Source organism: Staurois parvus, unplaced genomic scaffold, assembly GCF_062004578.1.
Source record: "Staurois parvus isolate SC_StPar_1 unplaced genomic scaffold, SC_StPar_1.0 ptg000211l, whole genome shotgun sequence".
Classification (NCBI taxonomy): Eukaryota; Metazoa; Chordata; class Amphibia; order Anura; family Ranidae; genus Staurois; species Staurois parvus.
In genome coordinates, this window is record NW_028318007.1 from 812,790 (window position 1) to 835,319 (window position 22,530).

The following is a 22,530-nucleotide window of genomic DNA, read 5'->3' on the forward strand; positions in this document are numbered from 1 at the left end:
CTACCCAAATCCCCCTCCTAGCATAACCCTTCCCAATCTCCCTCCTAGCACAAATTCCCCCCCCCCATCCCCCCTCCTAGCAAAAAGTCCCCCTCAAATCCCCCCTCCTAGCACAAATTCCCCTCAATCCCCCCTCCTAGCAAAAATTCTCTCTCAAATCCCCCCTCAAAACAGAATCCTCCTCCCAATCTCCTCTCCTAGCACAAATCCCCCCCCCCCCCAATCCCCTATCCTAGCAGAAATCCCCCCACAACCCAATCCTCCCTGATAGCACACATCCCCCTCAATCCCCTCTATCACAAATTCTCCCCAATCCCCCCTTCCAGTACAAATCCCCCCCTCCCCATTCCCCCCTCCTAAAGCAAATCCTCTCTCCTAACACAAATTCCCACAATCCTCCCACCTTACCCAAATACCCCCTCTTTAGCACAAATCCCCCCAAACCCCCTTCACCCATCCTAGCACATATCTTCTTTACCCTCAAATTTTCCACCCTATCATAAATTCTCTCCCCCAAATCCTCCCTCCTAGCATAAATCCCCCCCATCCTCCCACCTTACCCAAATACACCCCCTTTAGCACAAACCCCCCCTCCCCCCCAAAAACTTCCCTCCTACTCCTAGCACAAATCCCCCTAAATTCCTCCTCCTACCGCAACCGCACAAGTCCTTCCTCCCTACCCAAATCCCCCTCCTAGCATAACCCTTCCCAATCTCCCTCCTAGCACAAATTCCCCCCCCCCATCCCCCCTCCTAGCAAAAAGTCCCCCTCAAATCCCCCCTCCTAGCACAAATTCCCCTCAATCCCCCCTCCTAGCAAAAATTCTCTCTCAAATCCCCCCTCAAAACAGAATCCTCCTCCCAATCTCCTCTCCTAGCACAAATCCCCCCCCCCCAATCCCCTATCCTAGCAGAAATCCCCCCACAACCCAATCCTCCCTGATAGCACACATCCCCCTCAATCCCCTCTATCACAAATTCTCCCCAATCCCCCCTTCCAGTACAAATCCCCCCCTCCCCATTCCCCCCTCCTAAAGCAAATCCTCTCTCCTAACACAAATTCCCACAATCCTCCCACCTTACCCAAATACCCCCTCTTTAGCACAAATCCCCCCAAACCCCCTCCCCCCAAAACTTCCCTCCTACACCTAGCACATATCCCTCTATTCCTTCTCCAAGCACAACCCCCCCCCCCCCATCATCCCCATTACTCTACCCAGCACAAATAGCCCCATCCAGCCCCCATCCCCCCTCCTGCACAAACCTCCTATCACTGTGTACAGTTCCCTTGGCCTGTAAGCCCCCCCCAAACATACAGGCGGGAAACCAGGTAGAGGTGCGGGTTGTGCTGTGCTCTTCCTCCTGACCATTCATCTCTTGGCAGCAGGGAGCCAGGGAGTTAATCAAACACTAAACATTCCAATGTAAGGGTGATCCTGCATCATCTACTTTATGGGGGATCACTCCACTGACGGGAGAGGACAGCACAGCCTGCACCTCCCAGCTCTCTCCTGTCATTTCTCCATTGCAGGCTTCACTGCTCCAGGCTGCTGTCCGCTTGTTCCCGCTATGAATGTGGAGATGGAGGAAGGCACTCAGCGGCCATGTACAGTGGCCATGGAAAGGCCAGTCTAGGGGGGACAACTGAAATCTGGGGGGCATAGCCCAGCACCACCTAGATTCGGCTATGGCGGAGAGTAGGGAAACCAGCGGATGTGACTGTGCCCTAGACGGCAGTCTAGTTTGCCTAGTGGTAGCGCCAGCCTTGGGGTGGTGCCTGAGCAATTGGGCAGGCATAATCTGAATGCTTCCTTTCCAGGTGTCCTTCGTCACGCCATGGCACTCGCACAGAATCAGCACAGGCACCATACGGCTATTCACCGGGAGCCACCACTGTACAAGCTGGCAGGAGTGAAGCAATCGCTGTACCACCCGATGCTGCCCACTCTTCGCAAGATGGAAGTGGACAGCGTGGGGCACAAGCTAAGTGAGGAGCACAGCCGGAGCAGTACACCCTGTACGCCTGGTGAGACACATACACGACCTCCTGTCCTCACTGCATCAGTTTGTGAAGCTTCTGAGATCATTCACAATTCATTGACACGTGCATGTGACCTGCAGTTGACCTCCTCCTGACCTACAGTTGACCACCTTCTGATCTGGGGCTGACAATGTTCTGGCCTGCAGTTGACTTCCTTCTAATCTGCAGTTGACCTCCTGACCTGACCTTCTGCAGATCTGAGGTTTTTTTCTTCTGCAGCTGACCTACCCTCCCTGGAGTGAACCTCCTTCTGACCTGCAGCTGATCTCCAGTAGATCTTCTTCTGGCTGACCTCCTGACCTGGCTTTCTTCTGATCTGCAGATTTGAGTTTTTTTTCTTCTGCAGCTGACCTACCCTCCCTGGAGTGAACCTCCTTCTGACCTGCAGCTGACCTCCAGTCGATCGTCTTCTGGTTGACCTCCTGACCTTCCTAAAAGAGGTTTTGCAACCCTATAGACCTGTATGAAAATGCAAAGCCCATTTGAAACAAACATGAGCCTGTCCACCTAGAACCTGATCTTTTGCATTACCTATAATCCAGAAGGGGTGATGGAGCCTCTAGTAATGGCAGTGGTAGGTGTGCCATTATCTTCCCACCAGAGTTCCTGACAGCCATTTGTATCATGGCGGGCTCTCAGGTAATTTGGTTGCTAGGAGTAACATACACTTTGTCTTTCAAACACATTGAAAAATGGGTCCCATTGATCCAGCCTTGTCTTAACTATGACTTTCTCTATCAGAAAACTTCTGTAATGCCAGATTCGTAACGTTTGAGCCAGCTGAGCCAAGTCTGCCGTCTCTGGTGAGTGCACATTCTTGTCAGAACTGTTATCTCCTGGACGGCCATCTTGTAATTACGATCTTCTATCTCAGCAGGTCACAGACACCGGCAGGGAGGTTTCCCGGCAATACAGATCACGGTCTATGGGGCACATTGAGATTCCTGGGGTGACACCAGGGGACGGACTGAGCCTGACCCAGGCTGCCATAGATTGGTCCCGATGTGTTTCGTCGTGTGGTGAATTCCAACTGAGGGACCTAAAGAGACATGGTGAGTGACCAACACAGGGAACATCCTTCTATACACACAATGCAGGAGAAGGGCAGGGAAGGGAGCAGGGAAAAAGGATAGGAAGAGGAGGAAGAGGGAGAGGGAAGAGGATGAGAGAGGGAAGAGGAGAGGAAAGAGAGGGGAGATGAAGACTAGGAGGGGATAAGGGAAGGCAGGGGAAACCAGGGAGAAGGAAGTTGAAAGGGGACATGAGGAACAGTGGGGAGAAAGGGAAAGAGGAAGGGGAGATGGAGGACAGTCAGGGGGAAGATAGGAGGAAGAAGGAGGGAAGAGGAAAGGACAGGAAGGGGAAAGGGAGAGGAAGAAGATGGAGGGAAGAGAGAGGGAAGAGGAGGAGGACAGCAAGGGGGAGGGCAGAGGAGGAAAGAGGAGAGGAGGACAGGAAGAGAGAGGAGGAAGATGGAGGGAATAGAGAGGGAAGAGGAGAGGAGGACAGCAAGGGGGAATGAGAGGAGGATGAGAGAGGGAAGAGGAGAGGAAAGAGAAGGGAGATGAGGAACAGGAGGGAGAAATGGAAGGAGGAAGGGAGATGGAAGGGGAGAGGAGGACAGACAGGGGGAAGGGAGAGGAGGAAGAGAGAGGGAAGAGGAGAGGAGGACAGAGAAGAGGAAGGGAAAGGAGGAAGAGAGAGGAAAGAGGGGAGAGGGAAAGGGGAGAAGATAAACAGAGGGGGAACGGAGAGGAAAAAGAAGAGAAGGAACAGAGGACAAACAGGATGGGGAAGAGAGGGGAGAAAAGGAATGGAAGGAGGGAGAGGAAAGGCAGGAGAGAAAGAACAGGAGAGAGAATGGGGAACAATGGGGATGGGAGGGTAGAGGAGAAAAAGGATGGGGGAATGAGGAACGAGGAACTGAAGGAGTGCGAGCAAAGGGTGAAGGAATGAGAGGGGAGGGAAGGGAAAGGAGGAATGGGAGGGGGGGCACATGAGGTTCAACGGAAAGGAAGTTAAGGGAGGAGAAAGGAGGGGGAGAGAGTGAAGGACAGGAATGGGAGAAGGGTGTGGGAAAGTGGGAACATATAGGAGAACAATAATTGAGAAGGGAAGGGCAAGAGAAAAAGGGGAAGCGGAGGAATAGAAGGAAAGTTAGGGGTGAAATGGAAGGGAATGAGGTGGAGGAATAGGGGGGATGGAGAAGGAGATGGGAAAGACAAAGTGGAAGAAAGCAGAAGACAGAGGTAAAGGGAAATAGGGGGAGGAGGCAAGAAGAAAGGGAAGAAGGAAGGAGAAATGAAAAGGGGTAAAGGGCATGGGGAAGGAATGTTGGACGGGACAATTTAATATAATCTGTGTATAGCCTTGATGAAAACAAATAGATTAAAACCCCAAAACATGATGGCTTTGATTACATAATCTAATAAAGCATATCTGGTTTGAGTACTTGACTATGTCTATAGAAGGCTTTGCCTCCCCCCCTTACTCCTGAGTTTGGACTGGTACAGTTATCATCTGCTGTACCATACATTGGATTAACATGACAGCCAAGCAACTAGCATCTTCAAGAGGTCAGCAATGGAAGACTCCTTGTTCCTGTGAGGTTTCCCATTCCACGCTCAGAGCTCAATGGGGAGCAGACATTATCATTATGAAGTGTTCCCAGCCATACCCCCTTCCTCTGGTTGAGACAAACTGTAATAGGCTTCCACTTCACCTGTGCACAGACCACACCCCTGCGCACAGACCTCACTCCTACACATTGACCCCACCCCTGCGCACAGACCTCACTCCTACACATTGACCCCACCCCTACACACAGACCTCACTCCTACACATTGACCCCACCCCTGTACACAGACCTCACTCCTACACATTGACCCCCACCCCTGCACACAGACCTCACTCCTACACATTGACCCCACCCCTGCACACAGATCCTACCCCTACATACAGACACCCCCCCCAATACTTCTACTCACATCCAGGTTTCACTGCCCAGGGTGTCTCCTGTCTGTCACCACCACCACTCTAGCTACACTGGACAGTAGAGCTTACACTCCATCACTGACCTTCTTTATCTCATGCAGTCCTCGGGTACAGTGGATACGCCGTACGACACCTGAACCCTACCGTGACCCATTCCTGGAGGGTAAGAGAATTATGTAGCATGACGTGTCTCCCAGCCTGTTGATATCTTGCTAAAGCTATAGAATGTGGACCTGTCTCATAACCAACACAAATCTGAGCTGCACCTACAGTACTGATCACTGCTCACCTGCCAGTTACTCAAATTCCTGGTTTCTTCTTTCTTTCGGGGACTCTAACGGTGAGATCTCTGCACCTAGTTCCCAGGTCTGCACCCCTGTTGTGCTCAGTACAGTGATCTCCCCAACTGTGATGTGCATGGTGACCCCCATTTGTGCTATGTATGGTGGTCTCTTTGCCTGTGATCTCCCTGTTTGTACTATGTATGGTGGTCTCTCCAACTGTACTATGCACAGTGATCTACCACCTAGGATGCATACGGGGTTCTTCCCATCTGTGCTGTGTATGGTGATCTCTCCACCTGTGATGTGTACAGTGATCTACCACCTTGGATGTATATGATGTTCTTCCCATCTGTGCTGTCTATGGTGATCTCTCCACCTGTGATGTGTACAGTGATGTCCCTGTTTGTACTATGTATGGTGGGGTCTCCAACTGTAATATGCACAGTGATCTACCACCTTGGACGTATACGGGGTTCTTTTCATGTGTTCTGTGTATGGTGATCTCTCCACCTGTGATGTATACAGGTTTCTTCCCATCTATGCTGTGTATGGTGATCTCTCCACCTGTGATCTACCACCTTGGATGCATACGGGGTTCCATACAGGGTTCTTCCCATCTGTGCTGTGTATGGTGATCTCTCCACCTGTGATGTGTACTGTGATCTACCACCTTGGATGTATACGGGGTTCTTCCCATCTTTGCTGTGTATGGTGATCTCTCCACCTGTGATGTGTATTGTGATTTACAGTAAATGATGCATACAGCAATCTCCCCATTTTTTCCTGTAGTACTGCCTTCACCAAACACCATCCCTGGACTCAACAGGACAGTCACCTCTGCCTGCTGACACACTGTAAGTCGCTATTGCTTGGGCTTCATTTACCCATTTTACCCATTTTTACAGCTCTATGGATGCTGTCGGTGGTATATTGTACAATAAAGTCACTAAAGCTTAAGTCCAGCAAAACCTTTTTTAGTTTTTGAAGGAATAGGGAAGGATTAGAACTCTAGTCAGGTGTATTCCCCTATCTGGGGATCTAATGGATTCCCCTATCTGGGGATCCATTAGAGAGCTTTACTCTCACTTTCTGTTCTGATGACAACAGTTTGTAAATGGACAGGAATTGTGAGAAAAATCTGAACCAGGGACACAGATAACAATACAAATCTTGCACAAAGCCTTGTTCACCTTATACATGCAGAAAAACTGATGGAAACTGATGCACAGATTTCACTTGCAGAGACATCATTTTACATGCGCACTATAATGAGTTTTATACACGTGGCAGATTCCTGCGCAGAAAAATTCTGCAGGTGATACTAGTGATGTGGTGTGAACAGGACACATAGAGAACAATTGATTTCATTGTGCCCTTGCAGAATGCATGTAGAAAAACTGACATCTCTGCAGCATGGTGTGAACACGCACTGTTTTAGTCTTCTGTCACAGTGATGGGAGATCTACTAAAGCTGGAGCACTCAGAATCTGGTGCAGGTGTGCATGATAGCCAATCAGCTTCTAACTTTAGCTTGATCTATTAAGCGTTGGCAATTATACTTGGAATCTGATTGATTTCTATCTGCACCTGATTTTGCACAGTCCAGCTTTAGTAAATAAATCCCTGTCTGTCTGGTGATACCAATGTCATTGTTACAGGAAGTGAAGGAAATCTCTCTCATGGAGCCTCAGATAGCAGTAAACTCGGCAGGGGGTCTAGTGCTTCCATACTCCATCCAAAAGTAAAAAAAAGAAAACAACTTTAATGTTTTCATTTCCCTCTGTGTCCTCTGTAAAAAAAATATTTAGGGGCATGTTCACACTCCCTACCCCTTCTGTGCACCGAATATCAGCAGTAACATTATAATGGTATTCAGTCACCCTGCTTTTCCTGTGTACAGCACTACAGGGAATGTCAGCACCAAATGAATCTTGAACAAGACACAGGAGATTCCATATCTACTAACACTCATTAATGTGCATGTTTTTCTTCCAGAAACACTTTTCGTTCATTTGAATCATCATATAGGTAAGTTCAACTTACATCATCCTGCCCCGAGATACTTGACCATGACCTGAGAGTCCCACCATGACCCAAGAGCTTCATCAATGGCTTGAGAGTCCTTACCACAACCCGAGAGTCCCGACCATGTCCTGAGAGTCCCAACTATGACTCAAGAGCCCCAATCATGCATGACCTGAGAGATTCAACCATGATCTAAGAGTCTAGACTATGGCTTGAGAGTCCCTACCATGATCTAAGATCCACAACCATGACCTGAGAGTCCCACCATGACCCAAGAGCTTTGTCCATGGCCTGACAGTCCCAACCGCAACCAGAGAGTCTGGACCATGGCCAGAGAGCCCTGACCATGGCCTGAGAGTCTCATCTATGGCAAAAGAGCCCCAATCATGGCTGAGAGATCCAACCAAAATTGAACAGTCCTGACGAAGGCCTCTGAGTTCAGGCTATGACCCAAGAGATCCCTACCTATAACTAGTAACACAAGCAATGAATCAAGGGGCTATTTATTATGACCCAGGAGCCCAAAGCATGACTCGAGAGCCTCAACCATGATCTGAAAGCCCTAATCATGACCTGAGAGCAGCAACTATGACCCAAGAGCCCAGACCATGACCTCAGAGCCCACAATCAAGAGGTTTAACCCAAGAGTCCTGCCCATGGCCTGAGAGTCCTGTCCATGATCTAAAAGCCCTGAAAATGGCCTGAGAGTCCCAACCAGGACCTAAAAGCTAGGACAATGGCTTGAGAGCCCCAGTCATGACCATAGAGCCCTGACCATGACCCAAGAACACTGTGAACAGAAAGCCCAGTATTATGACTAGAGCCCTAAAAATGATCTGAGAGCCCTAGCTTCGACCCAAGAGTCTCAACTATGATCCAAGAACCCTGACTATGACCCAACAGCTCTGACTCCAGAGTTCCCAACCATGAACTGAGAACCTTAGATATAACCAAAGACTCCCAACCATGACCTGGCAGCCCCTACCAGGACCTGACAGCAGCAACTATGACCCAAGAGTCTGACAATGCCTAAGATACCCAACTATGACCTGAGACCTTATTTGTAGTGACCACACAGACATCAGAGAATAGGCAGAAATTATAGAGTTGCTGTTAATCAAAGCAGACACTTTGCTCACATATTGGATGTTAGGTCTGCAAAACAGGACAATGCTGCCCATATAACATCTCTTCCTGGAAATACAAAAGTGCTAATCAGATCAGGTAATTCAGTTCTTGCCATTGCATAGAGACAGATGAGGCTCTACAGACATTCCATCTGGCAAATATTTCATATGTTGTTGTGTTCTACTTCCTACCAGCCGAAACACTTACCTGCGACCTTGGCACTGAACGAGGAGAGAAGATTACACAATTCCAATGGAAGGAAGGGTTGAGGGGACATCACATGATTAATAAAATACATTGAGAAAACCTTCATGATGCTCATTCATTCTGCATAATATTCCAACCTTTACACAGTCATAGTGTGGTACCAATTGGTCCCAGGGCAGTAGTCACCAAAATGAGTATAGCACCAACTGGATCCTACACTCTTTTCTTCCACAACCAGTGGTACCACCTGGACCCAGGGCTGTATTCATCCATAACCAGAGTGGTACCACCTGCTTCTAAGGCTGTATTAACAAATAACTAATGTGGTACCACCTAGACCTAGGACTGTATTCACCGATAATCAAAGACGTATTGCCTGCTTCCAGGGCTGCGTTCACCAATAACCAATGTGGTAGAACCTAGACCCAGGGCTGTATTCATCCATAACCAGAGTGGTACAACCTGGTTCCAGGGCTGTATTCACAAATATCCAACATGGTACCACTTAAACCCAGGGCTGTACTCACTGAAAGCCAGAGTGGCACCACCTGAACTCAGGGTTGTGTACATCCGAAACTAGTGTGGTACCACTTGCTTCTAGGGCTTCACTCACCAATAACAATTGTGGTACCACCTGGTTCCAGGGCTCTGTCAGCAATAATCAGACTGGTACCACCTGAACCCAGGGTTGTATTCCCTGATAACCAGAGTGGTGCCACCTGAACCCGGGGCTGTATTCACTGATAAGCAGAGTGGTATTGCCTAGACCCAGAGCTGTATTCACCAATAATCAGAGTGGTACCACCTGGGCTCAGGGCTGTATTCACCAATAACCAGAGTGGCACCACCTGGGCTCAGGGCTGTATTCACCAATAACCAGAGTGGCACCACCTGGGCTCAGGGCTGTATTCACCAATAACCAGAGTGGCACCACCTGGGCTCAGGGCTGTATTCACCAATAACCAGAGTGGCACCACCTGGGCTCAGGGCTGTATTCACCAATAACCAGAGTGGCACCACCTGGGCTCAGGGCTGTATTCACCAATAACCAGAGTGGTAACCCCCTGGACCGAGGGCTGTATTCACCAATAACCAGAGTGGTAACCCCCTGGACCGAGGGCTGTATTCACTAATAACCAGAGGGGTAACCCCCTGGACCGAGGGCTGTATTCACTAATAACCAGAGTGGTAACCCCCTGGACCGAGGGCTGTATTCACTAATAACCAGAGTGGTAACCCCCTGGACCGAGGGCTGTATTCACGAATAACCAGAGTGGTAACCCCCTGGACCGAGGGCTGTATTCACTAATAACCAGAGTGGTAACCCCCTGGACCGAGGGCTGTATTCACTAAAAACTAGAGTGTTATCAACTAGACCTAGTACTGTATTCATGGATAACCAAAGTTGTACCAGCTGGATCCAGGGCTGTATTCATCAATAACCAGAGTGGTACCACCAGTACTCAGGACTGTATTCAACCATAAACAGTGGTACAGCTTGATGCTGGGTCCCATATACACTGCCCAGTGCCAAAATAATACTGCCTAGTGCCAAGATCTTAATATATTATCAACCAGAATGTAACAAACTAACCAGTGCTGCCTGTTTAGGGGACCTGTATACACTAAAAACCACAGCGGTGCTGTCTGGTAGCAGAACCTATAATCACCATCATTGTACTGCCTAGTGTCAGGACCTGTATACATGAATATCCAACTTGGTGCTGCCTGGTGCAGAGACCTGTATACGCCAATAAATAGGATGGTACCACCTAGTACTGAGATCTGTACACACGGATATCAGGACTGATTAGGACATATGGGTGTTATAAACATTTCTGACACCTGCAGGTATTACAGTTCCCCGACCAAGTCTCTCACCACACAAACATATCTCTGGTGTGGGTCTGCATAAATCAGGGCAAGTAAGGCCAGGCTTTGCCAACACTGACCAACACACGGTCTCCATATACACAGTTTTATTACTGGGTCACATGGATAGGTGTATAAAATGCTGATTGGACAGAAGGTGGGGATGGGGTTCTGGTAACACTGGGTGATGCTAGTATTGGAGGCCATACAGGGGGGAGATGGGCAGTGAGCAGAGGGCACCCCTCCAATGTCCAGAGTCAGTTTTAAGGGAGACACCCAGCCACCTGGAAGGCCCCTTCGGTGGTGTGTTGGGTGCTATGCTCCTGCAGTTGGGTCAGCTCATGGAATCGTTCGCCGCACCATAGACACTTGTACTGCTGCTCTCGGTTGTGGACACTTTGGTGTTTGTTGAGATGTTCCCGCTGCTTGAAGCTCTTGTCGCACGACGGGCACTTGTAGGGCTTCTCGCCCGTATGTACCCGTCGATGTCGTTGCAGGTCTGAAGCGTATTTAAAGCGTTTCTCGCAGTCCGAACATTTCAGTGGTTTGTCCCTGGCTGGGTCGCAACGATGCTGCACAAACTCTGACGAGGAGAAGAAGCGGCGTTCGCACGCCGTACAGCGCAGCGGCTTCTCTGAGCAATGAGCCGCCTGGTGCTTCTGCAGAGCGGAGGAGCGTTTGTAAGTCTTGTGGCACACGCTGCACTGGAAGGGCCGCTCCGAGACGCTCTGGCCGCATTTGTGTCGCAGGAGCTCCTGAGATTGGCTAAAACCCCGCTGGCAGGCGTTGCATTTAAAGATGCTCTCTGCTCCGTGCTGGGTGAACACCTTCTCGCACAGTGTGCAATTGGGATCGTCGGTTTTATGCGTGCGTCGATGTCTCATGAGCGCGTACTGCTGCTTGAAGCTCATCTGGCACAGGTCGCAATGAAAGGGACGCTCCTCGCTGTGCGTGCGCTCGTGCTGCCTCAGGTCGGACGGCCGGCGGAAGGTTTTCTGACAAACACTACAGCGGAAAGGTCGCTCTCCGGCCGGGGTGCATGGGTGTTGCAGCAGCTGAGAGGACTCCTTGAATCGCAGCTGGCACGTCTGACACTGGAAGAGCTGCTCACCGGCATGGGCGTACATGTGACGCAGGAGGTGCGAGCGATGCTTGAAGCTTTTCTCACACACGGTGCACTTGTAAGGGCGCTCGGAGCTGTGTGTGCGCTTGTGATGCACCAGGTGCGAAGACTGGCTGAAGCTTTTGTCACACAGTGTACACTTGTACGGCTTCTCACCCGTGTGAACGCGTTCGTGCCGAGACAGTTCTGAAAGGTGCTTAAAGGGTTTGTGGCAGAGCGTGCAGCTGAATGGTCGGTCGTGCGTGGGGGGAGGCGGTGGTAGGGGTGGGGGAGCTCCAGGTAAACAGGCCCTGTCGGCGTCCGGAGATTTGTAGGTCTTTTCACATATGGAACATTTTAGGGCACTGCCGTTATGGGCATTGTGATGTTGCGCCAGCGAGGTTAGCAGGGAGAAGCCCATCTTGCACACTCCACACACAAATGGTTTTTGCTCCACCTGAGCACACTGGTGCTCCAGCAAGTCAGTGGCCTGGTGAAAGATCTTCAGACACTGGGTACATTGGAAAGATCGGTCCTGGTTGGCGGGCGTCAGACATTGGTGCTCTTGTGGATTGCCAAGATGGGACAGGTCGTGGCCACACAGTCCACATTTGGGCTCGCTGGGGGGTAATGGTGGATGCTGAACCCCCAGGTCAGGCTGCAGCAGGATGCCGTAGACGGCACAGCCCAGAGGGTTCTCAGCCGAGCCAGGCGGGGGGATGGCGTGCTCCCCAAGAATGATGGACTGCTGTGGAGCTTGTTGCTGGTTGGGTTGCATGGAAGGAGGAGGGGCTTGTGCGTGAGGCCAGCCCTCCGACATGCTGGGGAGGAGCAAATGGGTGCTGATTCAGGATGTTAGATGGTGTCGAGTCATCGGTCATCAGACAGAAATCCGAGGAAGCATGTCATGCCATTGTCCATGAAGAACCTGCAATGATAAAACAAAAGGCTATACATGTCATGTGTGTGAGTGTGGGCAAAGCGTATGTACCTATTCATCATCCTCCATTAGTTTGTAATTCTGTCAGGACAACGGACTATAGGAGATATACTAAAAAAAAAATGGGATTTTTGTACTTACCGTAAAAAACATTTTGTAGAGTCCATTGAGGGACATAGGAATTCAGAGAATGATGGGTTATATTTCCACCTACAGGAAGATTTAAAAAGAAAAAAAACATTAAAGGCCAGTCTATGATAAACCCTCCTATTTTTAGCATGTCTTGTTTGCTGGAAAAGCCCTATCAAGAACATAATCATAAACAGAGATGGGGGGACCTATGTCCCTCAATGGACTCCAGGAAATAGATTTTATGATAAATACAAAAAAAAAAAAAAAAAATTTTCTTTCTCATCCATTAAGGAACACAAGAATTCAGAGACAGTTGGGATAACAAAAGCAGTCCACATCCACAAGAGCTAACAGGCCCAAACAAGAGAACTGGGGACTACCTGCAGCTCAAAGAACCGCTCAAAGGACCTTACACCTGAAGAGGAGGCCTGGACATCCACCTGGTAGAACGTGGACAACGTGAACAAAAGACCAAGGGGCAGCCTTACAGATCTTAGTAACAGAAGTATGAAGGCAGAGAGCCCAAGAAGAGCTCATAGATGCAGTAGCGTGCACCTTGATAGGAAAGGGTGATTGATGATGGCTTGTCTGAGCCACTGAGAAATGGTGGAACTAGAAGCCGGTTCCCCTTTACAGGGACCATCAGCAATGTCAGAAAGCCAGTCTCACTACACAAATTACATCCAGGTAATGGAAAGAGATCTCTTTCTGATGATCTAGAGTCGGAAAGAGGGATGGAAGAACAATGTCCTGGTGGAGGTGAAAGGCAGAGGCTACCTTAGAGAGGAAGGAAGCTCTGGCCATCAACACCACCTGGTCCTTGTGCAAGACCAGAAATGGTTCTTTACAGGACACAGCAGCCAGATCAGTCACTCGCCTTGCATAAGTAATGGCAAAAAGGAATGCAACTTTGTGGGTGAGAGTGGGAAGAAGAAATTCCCTAATCAGTTCTAAAGGTGTTTATGTGCAATGCCAAGAGAACCAAATTTAAATCCTATAGAGTCTTTTGAGAGTGCACAGAAGGGCCACATGGGAGACCTGCCGTACAAAGGTCTAGATCAGTGGTCTCCAAACTGCAGCCCTTTGCTTCACTTTATCTGGCATCTGGGGCACTATTCCTCCCACTGATACAAGGCTCTTTTCCTTCCACTGACACCAAAAGTGAGGCACTATTCATTTCACTCACACCGATAGTGGTTCATTATTCCTTACATTGACACCAATGATAGGGCATAGCTCATTCCACTGATGCCAATGAAGGGACACTATTCCTTCCACTGACACCAATGATAGGGCATAGCTCATTCCACTGACACCAATAAAGGGGCACTATTTCGTCCACTGACACCAATGATAGGGCATAGCTCATTCTACTGACGCCAATGAAGGGACACTATTCCTTCCACTGACACCAATGATAGGGCACTATTCCTCACCCAAGGACCACAGGCACTATGTAATTTTTTTCACCTCCACTGAACAAGCTTGAGACATCTACTTCCATTGATGTTGGGGCATTTTCTACTAGCCAAGGGCCACAGTCTGGTCCCCTACAATCTAAAGGACGGTAAACTGACCCTTTACTAAGAAAGTGTGGAGACGCCTGGTCTAGCTCAAAGAATGAAAAAACAGCAGTCTCCAAAACAAGACTGCAAGTGTAGAGACCAGACCCTTGATGATAACAAGGGCCAGATCCAGGCCCACCTGCACAAGACCAGCATTAGTCCCATAGAGGATTGTCTGAATGAAAATTACTTGCCTTGCACCAAGTGAAGTATGCTTCCACAAGCAATTATAGACCTAGTGGGCTTCCTGGTTTTTACCATTGTGGGAATCATTGACGCAGAGGTTCTCCAGAGGTGCTTCCACAGCCATGCTATTAAAACAATCAAGAAGCAGGGTGGTAAATCAGTCCTTGAGACAGAAAACCTGAAAAGCTCATGGAGCGCCTGCCAGGAGTACGATCACATTGGAGTACTGCATTTGGACCAGTCTGGATTACTGGAATGCCCTCAATCTTGATGCTGTGAAGAAGCAGAAGTCTTGGGCAGGAAAAGTGTATACTGATCTCGTGGAGTCACCAGATCATCAACTGCTTCTCCAAGAGGATCTCTGCACCTGGAGAAACATCTGTCCAGATTGTTGTTGAATCTGGAAGCCATGAGGTCCACATCCAATGAAACACCTAGGTGGACCATTGGCAGACAGACTTGCTCAGCTGGCAGCAGATGGACCTGACCAGGTGTTCCAGGACCCAGGTCTTGCAACATGTGACTGGGTCCAGGCACTGCCAGCTGAGAAAGCCTGCCGGCCAACAGACCACCCTGGATTGTAAACAGGATTTGGATCCACGGAACGAGCAGTCCACCTTTTGACAAAGTCCTCCTCAAATGGGTACAAGCCTGATAGATGATTGGGAAGGAGAAAACGCGTAAGAGGTCTTCCAGTCTCCATAAAAGAACGTTGAGAACAGCAGGAGCACTGGGAAGGTCTTGGGAGCCCTAAAGGAGCCTAGACTGGGGACAAAACTAGTAGAAGCTGCAGGATGGTTATTGCAGTGTGAGCTAGGGCCACGTGGTACAATGGGACTGTCCCTCATTTGTCTTGGATCGGACATGTTGCACAACAAGGTGGACCACCACGTAATTCCGGGTGTCCTACCATCCGGCCAAGCAGGGTTGGGGTATGGCCAGCTCACACAGTGAGTCTTTAGAGACAGGGACACAACTAGGACAGCAGAGCCTGGGGCCTGAAGATCACACTCCAGAAGGGCCCCACCATCATCTTGTCCAGTGGGTCAAGGTACGGCCTGCTATCACAGTGAGCATTCAGAGAAAAGGGTCACAATTCAGGCTGCAGAGCCTGGGGACCGAATGTCACACTAAAGAAGGGCCCCACCATCATCGTCCAGCGGGGTCCGGCCTCCAGATTCCCCAGTGAGCACACAGAGGACATCCTCCTGTTGGGGCCGTAAAACCCAGCAGACTCTGAACTCCTCAGTACCTCAATGAAAGAAATAATATAATAACAATTATAATGTACAGGGTGGGGGGTGTGATATAACTACACGTATAATGTATGGGGGTAGGGAATGGGTGTCATAATAAGATGTATGATGTGGGGGGGATGGGTGATATAAGATGTATATGGTACAGGGGATGATCCAATAAAATGTATGATGTACGGGGGGATGGCGGATATAATGTGGTGTATAATGTAAGGGGGCAGGGTGATATAATGAGATGTATAATGTATGGGGGGGGGGGATAAGGTGATATAACATGTATAATGAACAAGGGGAGATTGCTGGTATAATAAGTTGTATAACAAGTGTGTGTTTATAATGTGCGGGGGGGATGGGTGATATAAAAACATGTATAATGTACAGGGGAAGGGGTGATTTAATAAGATGTACAATGTATAATGTACAGGAGGGGGTGTGGTTTGATAAAATAATATATATTGTACGGGGTGGGATGGGGGGTTAATATAATGATATTTATAATGTAGGGGTTGGGGGGGGCCATAATATGTATGACATACGGGGGGATGGGTGATATAATAACATGTATAATGTACAGGGGGTGGGGATATAATAAGATGTATAAAGTACAGGGGGAGGGGCAATATTATAACAGGTATAATGTACTGGAGGGGAGGGTGGGAGAGAAATGATATAATAAGATGTATAATATACAAGGGGGAGATGGATGATATATTAGGATATTCAGTGTGTGTGTGTGAAGAGATAATACATAATGTACAGGGGGGGGTGATATTATATAATGTACAGGGCTGGTGATATATAATGTACAGGGGGGGGGTGATATCATATAATGTACAGGGCTGGTGATATATAATGTACAGGGGGGGTGATATCATATAATGTACGGGGGGGCGTGATATCATATAATGTACAGGGGGGGGGGTGATATCATATAATATACAGGGGGGTGATATCATATAATGTACGGGGGGGCGTGATATCATATAATGTACGGGGGGTGATATATAGTGTACGAGGTGGGGTGATATCATATAATGTACAGGGGGGTATGGTGATATCATGTATGGGGGGGTATGGTGCTATTATATAATGTACAGTGGGGGCGATGGTGATATAATGTACAGTGGGGGGTGATATCATATAATGTACAGGGGGCGGCGTGATATATAATGTACAGTGGAGGGGGGGGTGATATCATATAATGTACAGTGGGGGGGATATCATATAATGTACAGTGGGGGGGATATCATATAATGTAGAGGGGGAAACACATAATGTTCAGTGGGGGGGGGGGGATGATGATATATAATGTACAGGGGAGAGATATATAATGTACAGGGGGGTGTTATAGATATTATACTGGGGAGGGGGGGATGAGTGATATCCGGTCAGTGATCGGTGTGGGGGGAGGGGCTGTCGGACCGGTGATCGGGTGTAGTCTAACGATCGGTTATCTCTCCGGTAGGCCCACAGTGCATCGTCCCTCCCCCTTCTCCCGTTACCTGCAGCCCGGCCTGCACACCCGACATCCGTCTACATATCGGGGGAGGAGCCAAAATACGCACCGCCCCCTACCGGGTACTCTGGACACAGCACTTCCGGGAATATCACCAACCTATACCGCCACCCCTCCACACCATACACGATATCACCGACATACACCGTCACCCCTCCTCCCCATACACGATATCGCCGACATACACCGTCACCCCTCCTCCCCATACACGATATCGCCGACATACACCGTCATCCCTCCCCCCATACACGATATCGCCAACATACACCGTCACCCCTCCCCCCATACACGATATTGCCAACATACAGCGACGGGGCACTATTCCTCCCCCCACTGACACCAACGATGGGGCACAATTCCCCCTCCCACTGACACCAATGATGGGGCACTATTCCCCCCCCCCACTGACACCAATGATGGGGCACTATTCCTCCCACTGACACCAACGATGGGACACTATTCCTCCCACTGACACCAACGATGGGACACTATTCCTCCCACTGACACCAAGGATGGGACACTATTCCTCCCACTGACACCAACGATGGGGCACTATTCCTCCCACTGACACCAACAATGGGGCACTATTCCTCCCACTGACACCAACAATGGGGCACTATTCCTCCCCCCACTGACACCAATGATAGGCACTATTCCTCCCCCCACTGACACCAACGATGCGGCACTATTCCTCCCACTGACACCAACGATGGGGCACTATTCCTCCCACTGGCACCAACGATGGGACACTATTCCTCCCACTGGCACCAACGATGGGACACTATTCCTCCCACTGACACCAACGATGGGACACTATTCCTCCCACTGACACCAACGATGGGACACTATTCCTCCCACTGACACCAACGATGGGACACTATTCCTCCCACTGACACCAACGATGGGACACTATTCCTCCCACTGACACCAACGATGGGACACTATTCCTCCCACTGACACCAACAATGGGGCACTATTCCTCCCCCCACTGACACCAATGATAGGCACTATTCCTCCCCCCACTGACACCAACGATGCGGCACTATTCCTCCCACTGACACCAACGATGGGGCACTATTCCTCCCACTGGCACCAACGATGGGACACTATTCCTCCCACTGGCACCAACGATGGGACACTATTCCTCCCACTGACACCAACGATGGGACACTATTCCTCCCACTGACACCAACGATGGGACACTATTCCTCCCACTGACACCAATGATGGGACACTATTCCTCCCACTGACACCAACGATGGGACACTATTCCTCCCACTGACACCAGTGGGGCAGAATTCCTCCCACTGACACCAACAATGGGGCACTATTCCTCCCACTGACACCAACAATGGGGCACTATTCCTCCCACTGACACCAATGATGGGGCACTATTCCCCCCACTGACACCAATGATGGGGCACTATTCCTCCCACTGACACCAATGATGGGACACTATTCCTCCCACTGACATCAGTGATGGAGCACTACTCCTCCCACTGACACCAATGATGGGGCACTATTCCTCCCACTGACACCAGTGATGGAGCACTATTCCTCCCACTGACACCAATGATGGGGCACTACTCCTCCCACTGACACCAATGATGGAGCACTACTCCTCCCACTGACACCAATGATGGGGCACTATTCCTCCCACTGACACCAGTGATGGGGCACTATTCCTCCCACTGCAAAATTACAGTTATGAAGTAGCAACGAAAATAATTTTATGGTTGGGGGTCACCACAACATGAGGAACTGTATTAAAGGGTCGCGGCATTAGGAAGGTTGAGAACCACTGATCTACCATCATCATCATAATTCACCATTATCTTTGGCAACAATAATCCTACACCACCATCATCCTTCATCATGATCCAATATCATCATCCACCACCATCATCTTCATCCTAAAACATCATATCCTTCATAATCATCTTCTTTAAACATCATCCTTCACCACCATCATTCTTTTATTATTATTATACAGTATTTATATAGTGCCAAAGGGTTTGCTCAGCGCTGTACAGTAGCGGGGGGGACAGAACATGAGACAAGACAGTAACAATACAATACACGAGGGGTTCGAGGGCTCTGCTCTTTCGAGCTTACAATCATATCATCCTTCACCATCATCATTCTTCAACATCATTCTTCACCATCATCATTCATTAGCATCCTTTACCATCATCATTATCATATTTCACTATCATTCTCCACCACTATCCTTCACCTTCCATCATCACTATCATCCTCCACCTTTCTCCTTAGCCATCACCCTCCACCTTCATCATCATCCTTCACTATCACCGTTCATCATCATCCTCCCCTATCACCCTACACCATCATAATTATTGTTCATCATCATATTCATTCTCCACCATTATCCTTGACCCTTACACAATTATCCTTCAACATCATCTTTCACCGCCATCCTTTCATTGTTCATTCTACATCCTTACCCTCAACCATCATCCATCTTCATCATCATCCTCCCTCATCATGCTCTAAAATCATCCTTGACCATTATCAATCCATAACATCATCCTCCACCATCATCTTCCAACATCATTCTTCACCATCATATCCCATCATCATCCTCCACCACCATCCCCCATCATTATCATATTTCCCTATCATCTTCCACCATAATGTTTCACCATCACCCTCCACCATTTTTGTTCAGCATCACCTTCCACCATCATACTGTACTATCACCCTCCAGCTTTCTCCTTCATCATCCTCCACCATCACTGTTCATTATCATCCTCCACCATCACCCTACACCGGCATCCTTCATCATCATCCTCCACATATATCATCCTTCACCATCACACTTCACCATCACCCTTCATAGTAATTCTTCATCATCATCCTCCACCATCACCATTCATCATCATCATCCTCCACCGGCATCCTTCATCATCCTCCACATATATCATGCTTCACCATCACCCTTCATCACCATTCATCATCATTCTCCACCATCTTCCTCCTCCATCACCTTACACCATCATCCTTCATCATCATCCTCCACCATCACCCTTTATAATATTTCTTCATCATCATCCTCCACCATCATCCTTCAAATATATCATTCTCCACCATCAACATTCATCATAAATCCTCTACCTTCCTCCTCCTCCATCACCCTACACCATCATCCTTCATCACCATCCTCCACATATATCATCCTTCAGCATCACCCTTCATAATACTTCTTCATCATCATCCTCCACCATCACCATCATCCTCCACCATCCTCCTCCTCCATCACCCATCATCCTCCAGCATCGTCTTTCACATATATCATCCTGCACCATCACCCTTCATAATACTTCATCATCGTCCTCTACCTTCCTGATCCTCCATCACCCTACACCATCATCCTTCATCAATATCCTCCACCATCATCTTTCATCATCATCCTTCAAATATAAAGTTGCAAGAAAAAGTAGTTGAACCCCTTGGGATTACGTGGAGTTTTGCATGAATTGGGCATAAAATGTGCTCTGAACGTCATCTAAGTCACAACAATAGAAGAACACAGTCTGCTGAACATAATACTACACAAACATTAGATGTTGCCATGGTTTAATTGCACATAACATGTAAACATTTGTCTTGTCTTGTTTACCATTATCATCAAAAGTGAAAGCAAAAGAAAATCCCAAATGTTGTCTCTAGAACAGGACTAGAGGAGAAATCTTGCAATGGGGACACTAGTCCTAGTGCCCTGGAGGACCCTATGTATTCCCTTAATGTGCAGAGATTTCCTCTCACTTCCTGCTGTGGCAATGGGACAGGAAGTGAAGGTAAATCTCCCCAATGGGATATAGATGGAAAAAAACTGACAGGAGTCCTATCCCTCCCTTACTCTATCCAAAATGGAAAAAAGGTTTTCCTGTAGTTCTACTCTAAATTGGTAATAAACCCTTACATATACTCAGTGAAGTGACTGACCTCAGGTGATACACAGAGATGAAACAAATCCTCCTACATAAGTTGTACTTGTTTATCTGCGGTATTCACTTCTCTATAGCCATTTAAAGTTCAGAATTTATAAAGCTTGTCTGGGCTTTCAGAAACAGGGTGTGGAGAGCTGAAATTACACACTGCAGAGCTCAGTGAGGAGAGCTTTGAGAGCTGATTCGAGGGAAGATACACACCCCTCTCCACATAGTGTAACTGAGGGGGAGGGGTGTAATGAATAGGGGGTTATATTTGAGGGGGGGTGTAATGAAGGGGACATAATGAGTTGGAGGGGTGTAATAAAGGGGTGATTTATTTGAGGGGAGGGGCATAATGTATGATGTTTTTAAAGAGTGGGGGTATATTTAGGGGGTTTAATTGAGTGAAAGGGGTATAATGAAGGGAGTGTTTTTTAAGGGGGAGAGGTATAATTGGGGGTTCATTGAGAGAGGAAGAGATAATGTCAGGGAGGTGGATTTGAGGGGAAGGGGGGAGATGTATTTAAAGGGAAGGGGAATATTGACGGGGGTGTAATTGAGGAGGAGGGTATAATGGAGGGGGGGGTGTATTTTGGGGGTATGATGATGGAAGTGTAAATGAGTGGGAGGGGTGTAATGAAGGGGGGTTATATTTGAGGGGAAGGGTTATGATGAATGGGAGGTGTTTTTCAGGAGGACAGTTATATTTGGGGGGTGTAATTGAGTGTGAGGGGTATAATAAAGGGGGTGGTTAGTATTTGAGGGGGAGGAGTATAATAAAGGGGGTGGTTAGTATTTGAGGGGGAGGGGTATAATGAAGGGGGTGGTTAGTATGTGAGGGGGAGGGGTATAATGAGGAAGTGGTTAGTATTTGAGGGGGAGGGGTATAATGAAGGGAGTGGTTAGTATTTGAGGGGGGGGGGGAATAATGAAGGGAGTGGTTAGTATTTGAGGGGGAGGAGTATAATGAAGGGTGTGGTTAGTGTTTGAGGGGGAGGGGTATAATGGAGTGGTTAGTATCTGAGGGGGAGGGGTATAATGAAGGGCGTGGTTAGTGGTTGAGGGGGAGGGGTATAATGGAGTGGTTAGTATCTGAGGGGGAGGGGTATAATGGAGTGGTTAGTATCTGAGGGGGAGGGGTATAATGAAGGGAGTGGTTAGTATCTGAGGGGGAGGGGTATAATGAAGGGAGTGGTTAGTATTTGATGGGGAGGGGTATAATGAAGGGAGTGGTTAGTATTTGAGGGGGAGGGGTATAATGAAGGGGGTGGTTAGTGTTTGTGGGGGAGGGATACAATTAAGGGAGAGGTGCATTGGGGGGTAAAGTTAA

At 48.6% G+C, this 22,530-nt stretch overlaps 2 protein-coding genes across 3 annotated transcripts in view; one reads left to right on the forward strand and one right to left on the reverse strand.

Moving 5' to 3' along the window:
• Positions 1–22,530, forward strand: part of USB1 (U6 snRNA biogenesis phosphodiesterase 1) — a 39,028-nt gene that overhangs the window by 2,210 nt on the left and 14,288 nt on the right. The window contains exons 2-7 of the mRNA XM_089678902.1: positions 1,819–2,025; positions 2,782–2,843; positions 2,915–3,092; positions 5,136–5,197; positions 6,108–6,172; positions 7,314–7,346. Coding sequence (XP_089535028.1) covers positions 1,836–2,025; positions 2,782–2,843; positions 2,915–3,092; positions 5,136–5,197; positions 6,108–6,172; positions 7,314–7,346 — 590 coding nt within the window. The 5' untranslated portion in view covers positions 1,819–1,835. The remainder of the gene's footprint in view (positions 1–1,818; positions 2,026–2,781; positions 2,844–2,914; positions 3,093–5,135; positions 5,198–6,107; positions 6,173–7,313; positions 7,347–22,530) is intronic.
• On the reverse strand, positions 10,641–17,378 carry ZNF319 (zinc finger protein 319). 2 transcript variants are annotated; one of them, XM_089678899.1, is made up of 3 exons: positions 17,234–17,318; positions 12,734–12,802; positions 10,641–12,580 (listed from the first exon to the last, which is right to left on the reverse strand). In XM_089678899.1, the coding sequence occupies exon 3, from the start codon at positions 12,470–12,472 to the stop codon at positions 10,814–10,816; it is 1,659 nt and encodes a 552-aa protein (XP_089535025.1). In that variant the 5' UTR covers positions 12,473–12,580; positions 12,734–12,802; positions 17,234–17,318; the 3' UTR covers positions 10,641–10,813. The 2 variants fall into 2 exon arrangements, with proteins under 2 accessions (XP_089535025.1, XP_089535026.1); XM_089678900.1 differs by lacking the exon at positions 12,734–12,802 and having other exon boundaries at positions 17,234–17,378.